Raw genomic sequence first — 8,423 nt, 5'->3', positions numbered from 1 at the left:
GGGCATGATAGCACCAACAGACTGGCTCTCAGGCTAGAGTGGGCATGATAGCACCAACAGACTGGCTCTCAGGCTAGAGTGGGCATGATAGCACCAACAGACTGGCTCTCAGGCTAGAGTGGGCATGATAGCACCAACAGACTGGCTCTCAGGCTAGAGTGGGCATGATAGCACCAACAGACTGGCTCTCAGGCTAGAGTGGGCATGATAGCACCAACAGACTGGCACTCAGGCTAGAGTGGGCATGATAGCACCAACAGACTGGCTCTCAGGCTAGAGTGGGCATGATAGCACCAACAGACTGGCTCTCAGGCTAGAGTGGGCATGATAGCACCAACAGACTGGCCCTCAGGCTAGAGTGGGCATGATAGCACCAACAGACTGGCTCTCAGGCTAGAGTGGGCATGATAGCACCAACAGACTGGCCCTCAGGCTAGAGTGGGCATGATAGCACCAACAGACTGGCTCTCAGGCTAGAGTGGGCATGATAGCACCAACAGATTGGCACTCAGGCTAGAGTGGGCATGATAGCACCAACAGACTGGCACTCAGGCTAGAGTGGGCATGATAGCACCAACAGACTGGCTCTCAGGCTAGAGTGGGCATGATAGCACCAACAGACTGGCTCTCAGGCTAGAGTGGGCATGATAGCACCAACAGACTGGCTCTCAGGCTAGAGTGGGCATGATAGCACCAACAGACTGGCTCTCAGGCTAGAGTGGGCATGATAGCACCAACAGACTGGCTCTCAGGCTAGAGTGGGCATGATAGCACCAACAGACTGGCTCTCAGGCTAGAGTGGGCATGATAGCACCAACAGACTGGCTCTCAGGCTAGAGTGGGCATGATAGCACCAACAGACTGGCTCTCAGGCTAGAGTGGGCATGATAGCACCAACAGACTGGCTCTCGGGCTAGAGTGGGCATGATAGCACCAACAGACTGGCCCTCAGGCTAGAGTGGGCATGATAGCACCAACAGACTGGCTCTCGGGCTAGAGTGGGCATGATAGCACCAACAGACTGGCACTCGGGCTAGATTGGGCATGATAGCACCAACAGACTGGCACTCAGGCTAGAGTGGGCATGATAGCACCAACAGACTGGCTCTCAGGCTAGAGTGGGCATGATAGCACCAACAGACTGGCTCTCAGGCTAGAGTGGGCATGATAGCACCAACAGACTGGCTCTCAGGCTAGAGTGGGCATGATAGCACCAACAGACTGGCTCTCAGGCTAGAGTGGGCATGATAGCACCAACAGACTGGCTCTCAGGCTAGAGTGGGCATGATAGCACCAACAGACTGGCTCTCAGGCTAGAGTGGGCATGATAGCACCAACAGACTGGCTCTCAGGCTAGAGTGGGCATGATAGCACCAACAGACTGGCACTCAGGCTAGAGTGGGCATGATAGCACCAACAGACTGGCTCTCAGGCTAGAGTGGGCATGATAGCACCAACAGACTGGCTCTCAGGCTAGAGTGGGCATGATAGCACCAACAGACTGGCTCTCAGGCTAGAGTGGGCATGATAGCACCAACAGACTGGCCCTCAGGCTAGAGTGGGCATGATAGCACCAACAGACTGGCTCTCAGGCTAGAGTGGGCATGATAGCACCAACAGACTGGCCCTCAGGCTAGAGTGGGCATGATAGCACCAACAGACTGGCTCTCAGGCTAGAGTGGGCATGATAGCACCAACAGATTGGCACTCAGGCTAGAGTGGGCATGATAGCACCAACAGACTGGCCCTCAGGCTAGAGTGGGCATGATAGCACCAACAGACTGGCTCTCAGGCTAGAGTGGGCATGATAGCACCAACAGATTGGCACTCAGGCTAGAGTGGGCATGATAGCACCAACAGACTGGCACTCAGGCTAGAGTGGGCATGATAGCACCAACAGACTGGCTCTCAGGCTAGAGTGGGCATGATAGCACCAACAGACTGGCTCTCAGGCTAGAGTGGGCATGATAGCACCAACAGACTGGCTCTCAGGCTAGAGTGGGCATGATAGCACCAACAGACTGGCTCTCAGGCTAGAGTGGGCATGATAGCACCAACAGACTGGCTCTCAGGCTAGAGTGGGCATGATAGCACCAACAGACTGGCTCTCAGGCTAGAGTGGGCATGATAGCACCAACAGACTGGCTCTCAGGCTAGAGTGGGCATGATAGCACCAACAGACTGGCTCTCAGGCTAGAGTGGGCATGATAGCACCAACAGACTGGCTCTCAGGCTAGAGTGGGCATGATAGCACCAACAGACTGGCCCTCAGGCTAGAGTGGGCATGATAGCACCAACAGACTGGCTCTCAGGCTAGAGTGGGCATGATAGCACCAACAGACTGGCTCTCAGGCTAGAGTGGGCATGATAGCACCAACAGACTGGCTCTCAGGCTAGAGTGGGCATGATAGCACCAACAGACTGGCTCTCAGGCTAGAGTGGGCATGATAGCACCAACAGACTGGCTCTCAGGCTAGAGTGGGCATGATAGCACCAACAGACTGGCTCTCAGGCTAGAGTGGGCATGATAGCACCAACAGACTGGCCCTCAGGCTAGAGTGGGCATGATAGCACCAACAGACTGGCTCTCAGGCTAGAGTGGGCATGATAGCACCAACAGACTGGCTCTCAGGCTAGAGTGGGCATGATAGCACCAACAGACTGGCTCTCAGGCTAGGGACATTTGTCTTGGACATTCAAGTCAAGTCATACTGCAACGTTGCTTTTATTGTTATTTATTTTACCTTTATTTAACGAGGCAAATCAGTTGAGAACAAATTCTTATTTACAATGACGGCCAAACCCGGACGACGCTGAGCCAATTGTGCGCCGCCCTATGGGACTGCCAATGTGAAACAGCCTGCTTGTGTGAAGTGTGTGTGTGTGTTGCAGTTCACGTTCCTCATCCTAGAAGTTGACTGGTCCCCTGACTGTCCTAGTGACTTGTCTTGTGGACTATTTGCCCTCGGGAGAGCGCACTAACCCAGTGTAACATGATAGCTCAACATAGCAGTGTCCAGAGTGCTGGTAGGACTTGTCATAACATTCTCATCATTCCTTCCACTGTTAAAGGGATATTTCACCCAAATTACATACAAACAAAAAAAATGCACGCATCATTTCTAAATCATCCAAATGTATCTCAAATTCATTGTGAAGATCAATGAAGTCACTTATAGATTAATTGAACATGATGCAGCATTTATTGTGAATGGAGTCTCTGCTATCGCGGGAACATTGCCTTTAAATGTCAATCACGCTGTAAAGCTGAACTTCAGCGAATCGGATTGAATAGAGCCCTAAACCAAAGCATGGATCGCTGTCATACCAGGTCCATAGACTCCTACAGGGTAAGAAAACCAATAGACTATCCCTATAATTCTCTCCCAACTGCCTGTTGTATTACAGGTCGAGAGAAATAGTCAAAAGAAACATGCTTGTTTATCAGGTCTGCGTTCAGCATGAGACAACATTGTGGAACGTTCAGATAGAAATTAGTTTTGTAGAACAGACATGGCTCTCTGACATGTAGGGTAAATCATGTCTGCTCTATTCATGATGTTTCTATCTGCAAAATCCCAGAAGGTTTGTCCACTGAACGAGGTCTTGGTTGTTGACAGGAATCAGATCACAGGGGTGTGTGACCTTTATTTGAACTAGACCAAGTCAGTTAAGAACAAATTCTCATTTACAATGACGGCCTACCTCGGCGACGCTGGGCCAATTGTGCGCCGCCCTATGGGACTCCTAATCACGGACGGATGTGATACAGCCTGGATTCGAACCAGGGACTGTAGATGCAGTGCCGTAGACCGCTGAGCCACTCGAGAGCCCATGCTACAACAGTTAACAGCAGAGGTGACACAAACAGCTAATGTGTTGACAATAATCTTTGAAGAAATGCTAACTATAGCAGTTAATATACAATGATATGCTTTTTATTGATAGAAAAGGAAAGCTATAGACATAATGTCTAACAGGTTATACAATACAATGCTTGATATAACAGCCTCCCATTCACACCCAGTGACAATATATATTTTATGTTGGTTTTTTTCCATTAAGAGCAAAACAAATGTACAGTAAATGTAAGTTTTGAGTATTAGGCTGTCCCCCCCCCCCCAAATGGCACCCTATTCCCTATATGGGCCCTGGTCTAAAGTAGTGCACTATATAGGGAATAGGGTTCTGTAGGGCCCTGGTCTAAAGTAGTGCACTATATAGGGAATAGGGTTCCATTTGTAAATTAGCCTTCGTTAGCACTCTCTCTGCAAGTTCGATTTTAACACAGGTTAACATTTAATTTAAATCAACAACAGTAGTGTCGGAGACAAAATACATAAGAGTGCTTAAAGGGATACTTCTACTAGCGTGCTAGCAGTTACCATAGACTTCCGGTCATTCCGTTAATGCTAGTTAGCATTGGCTCACAAAACTAGAACCTCTAAGTTCCTTAATACTGGACACACAAGAGAGAGGACACCTGACTCTGGAGAAGTAGATAAAGGGCCTCGTTACCAAAATCCCGACGTGTGTCCCTTCATGGAAATGGCTTCTGGGGTACATAAAATACCAGTCTGGATTGTTTAAGCACCTCGGGACATGAGGCATCATAAAAATAATGATTTAAGTGCACATGGAGAAAACAGTTCATGTGAGTACTGTGTATGCCTTGTAGTGTCAATCGGAAGTGAATAAAGCCAAGCAATCTATACTGAGTGAACCTCCAAACCTTGTACAAGATAAGCATTCTTGGTGCAACTGAAGGGAAGGATCCCTGACATTTTAGTCCAGTCAGATGATGCAGTAATAACAGTGCTACTTTGAAAGGTCTTTGAACAAAGAAAATAAAAGAGAAAATAGATCCTCTCACTACCACATTCCAGAGTCAGGTCACATCACTTGAAATCTGAACCCACTTAAGCACGAACAACTGACACACAGTACACTTTTGTTAGAGAAAAGGCATTTAAAAAAAAAAAAAAAAAAAGGAGTATTCTTTGGTCATTGAAAACGAGCACACGAGAATGGAAGCCATTTCCCCAGCAGCAAATAAACAAAAGCTTCTCACCACAATAAACAAAATGGCAAAGCAATTATACTGAGGTATCATAGTTTAATACAATCCCTTAAGAGATCCAACTTAATGACTGATTCTATTGCTTCGTGTCATGATAGGATTTCACAAGTGATAGTTGATGCCACATCATAATCCAAATCACAACACGTTAATTTAGACAGCTAAATAACATAATCCCACCCTCTTATTCATTTATTAGGTTTTACTTTTTTTATTTATAAATGGAAAAACATTTGAAATAACCAAGAAAGTTTTTAAGTGGCAAATCAAAGTCGTAAAGACCCCAAACGGCTTACTTAGTAAGAGCCTTGAGCTGTGTGGTAGGTCTTGTCAGTAGCCACACCCTCAGAGCAGGCAGACTCACCCTGAAGTTCTCGCTATTCTCACACAAAGGATTCGGGAGACTGAGAACCCTCCCATCCTGGGAACTTTACTAGGGTTTTATGCTTGAGGAACCCAGTGATGGACATGGACTTCTTTACCGTGGCTGAGGTTGCAGCGGGCCTTGTGGGTCTCTCCCCTGAGGGTGTGGAGCTACCCCCTGTGGAAGTCCAGCAGTGAGGGGCCCCTAGCATCTGTAGCAGGTCCTTGGGGCCGGTCCGGCCCAGGTACTGCCAGGCCTTCTTCCCACTGGTATCCCTGAGGGACACGTTAGCCCTGAACTTATAAACAAGCAGCCGGATCATCTTGTTGTTCCCGTGGATGGCGGCCAGGTGAAGAGGCGTGTAGCCACAGGTAGTCTTCACATCCACGTCCAGTTTCAACCCGGCTTTGTTGACTCCGTACCAGAGTGTGTTGAGGACCCGGTGGTCTCCATGTTTAGCGATCCAGTGCAGGATGGTATAACCAGTGATGAAGTCTCTCTTGGTGAGGAGGCTGGGTTCATCTCTGAACAGGGTGTAGATGTCGGTCCAGGTCCCAGTGGCGCCCTTCACCAGCCAGTCATGTTCCTTCGTCTCCAGGGGGACCAGATCGTGGCAGTGGAAGTAGGAGCTGTCATGGCCGCCAGAGTTAGAGGCTCCGTTCAGGCTCTTGTTACTGGAGGCCCCGGAGTGCATCTCCCGCCTCAGGTTTCTGTAGCTGGGTGTACGAGAGGTGGGGGTGGAGAAGGAGTGGCTGATGCTGAGGTTGGAGGAGAGGAGGTGGAGGCGGTTGTGCCGTGCCGAGACGCTGTCCTCCGGGAACAGTTGGTCCAGGTCGGCTCCGAGGCTGCGGCACATACGGCTGCGGAACCGGCTGCTGATTCCCCGAACAGGGGGTCGGAGGTGGTGCTCGGGGTCTGAACCAGGAAGAAAGGTGGACTCAATGGACTTGGACCCATTGTCATCATGGAGATGACCTGTGGAGTGGTGCCATGACGACGCTCTGTTCGCCTCATCGTCAAGGTAACCGGTGGAGTGATGGTGAGACCAGGGCGCTCTCCTCTCAGCGCGGTGCATCTGAGAGAGCAGTTTGGCCTCCTGAGCACGGCAGAGCATATCGTGCACTTTCACCCTCTGCTGCTCACCTGGGTAGTTCAGGTCCTGGTAGCTGAGAGTTTCATTGCTGGCCCACTCCTCTCTAGGGGAACGCTGGGGCCACTCATCCCTGGAGTCCAGTGACTGGGCTAGGGAGAGACTGCTGTGGCTGGAGGAGAAGTCAGAGCTGGCCTGGTGGTGGTGCTCAGGGTACCCAAACCCATCAGTACACCCAGCAGTGTGGTCCTGGTAGGCAGAGTCCAGGAGTAGGCTGCGTGGGAAAGGCAGGGTCTGGGCTCTGGACTGGGTAACAGCAGCTCCTCCCTCTTCCGGATACTGGATGTCCGGAACAGGGGCTGGGACTCCATCCTTCTGTGGTACAGGTAGGCTGCCATTGCTCTGCGTCAGCTGACAGGCAGGTGTAGCGTGCAGTGGAGCTGCTGGGAGTCCATCTTGTTTTGGTCTGGGCTGCTGTGGGATCCTATGGTGGAGGTGGTAACTGCCATCCAAGTTGCCGTTACTCCGCGTCACCTGGGGGTCAGGGGTCAGTAGAGCGCGTGGAGCAGCAGGAGGACTGTAACCATCAGATAAACAAGGAGAGGAGCTGGCATGCTCTAGAGTGGTGAGCAATGGCCATGCTGTAGCTGTCCTTCTGTGGTCAGCTTCAGAAGTTTTCCTCTGTGGCTGCACTGCATTCTGTTGGACCGGTGTTGGGTGAGACGCTGGAGGTTTCACCTCTGTGTATAGGAACTCAGGGGGCGGATAGGACCTCTTCCTCTTTGGTTCTTTTGACTGCTGGCCAAGTTTGGAACCGCTAATGTAAATACCTTTGTGATTCAGTTCCCATTCTGCTTCAAAGCTCTGACCACTCCCATCTTCTGACCACTTTGATATTGCTGCATTGTACGATGGGAGGAATGGTGCATCTCTGTTGTATATAGGAGGTGAGGCATGGTCTGGCACATGTGGCGAGGAGCATTGGATAGGCTTTTCGTAATTGATAGTTGTTTCCACGTTGTTGTTGTTGTTGACAATTCCAGCCGAGGCTAATACCTTGTCGGTGAGTTGGTTGGTGTCGCCTGGTGGAACGTGTAATTCATGAAAGTGCGTCTCAATCAGTCCCATCTGACCTCTCTGCTGGTTTCGGTTTACCGGAGCTCTCGATGACTGGTCTCTCTCCCTCGGTCTCGCCTGTGGCGCCGGTTGTTTTCTAGCGCGAGGCTTTGGTGAGTGGTATGCGGCGGCGATATCTCCAGCAACCTGCCCCAGACATTTCTTCCTTAGCACAACGTATGATACTCCCTCCTCTGGTTTTACCACAGCCACAGAGTTCACAAACGTTTTAAACAGTTGCCGGTTGTACGTCTGGTTCTCGTGGTCGCGTAAGAACGTTTTGAAGTGAGCCAACAGGTCCGAGTTCTTCACTCTCCCACCCTTGAATTGGAGAAAGTGCAACACCGAATCCTGAGTAAAATCGGTAGCCATTCTGTCTGTTTGCTTCAAGTTTCAAAGTTCAATTGATTGTCACGTTTTTTTTTCTGCGCCAGCAACAATTAACTCCACCCCATGTGAACATGTTTAACTCCACCTGCACACCGGAGCTTCGGTCAACACGGCCGTTAGCTTTGCGCATGAAATGTTACGTAATATAAATTGCCTACCATCCGATGGGCTACATTTCAATGTTGACATTTGAAGACAGGACAAATCATAACCTACAGCCTTTGTCTGGTCAACACCTATCACTAAAACGCATGCTGCAGTCAGGCCTGAATCTATTAATTGCAGGAATCCGTTCTTATTATACACGTTGACGAAAGAATCACTTATAGGGACTGGGAAAACGACCCTGAATTCGTCCCAAATGGCAAGCCCTTATCTCAATT

General features: G+C 49.9%; 1 protein-coding gene across 1 annotated transcript; it reads right to left on the bottom strand.

The window, feature by feature from the left end:
* Window positions 1-3,924: 3,924 nt before the first annotated feature.
* LOC139421849 (ankyrin repeat domain-containing protein SOWAHB-like) lies at window positions 3,925-8,123 on the bottom strand. The gene has a single exon (XM_071172976.1). It carries the CDS (start codon window positions 8,020-8,022, stop codon window positions 5,464-5,466), a length of 2,559 nt encoding a protein of 852 aa, XP_071029077.1. The 5' UTR covers window positions 8,023-8,123; the 3' UTR covers window positions 3,925-5,463.
* Window positions 8,124-8,423: the final 300 nt, after the last annotated feature.

The sequence above is a fragment of the Oncorhynchus clarkii genome, chromosome 12 (assembly GCF_045791955.1).
Source record: "Oncorhynchus clarkii lewisi isolate Uvic-CL-2024 chromosome 12, UVic_Ocla_1.0, whole genome shotgun sequence".
Classification (NCBI taxonomy): domain Eukaryota; kingdom Metazoa; phylum Chordata; class Actinopteri; order Salmoniformes; family Salmonidae; genus Oncorhynchus; species Oncorhynchus clarkii.
Note: the sequence above shows the minus strand (reverse complement) of the source record. Positions and strands in the feature narration are given on the sequence as shown.

Bases quoted from the DNA above. Each gene is read 5' to 3' on its own strand.
- LOC139421849 (XM_071172976.1), bottom strand. From the start codon at position 8,022: ATGGCTACCGATTTTACTCAGGATTCGGTGTTGCACTTTCTCCAATTC.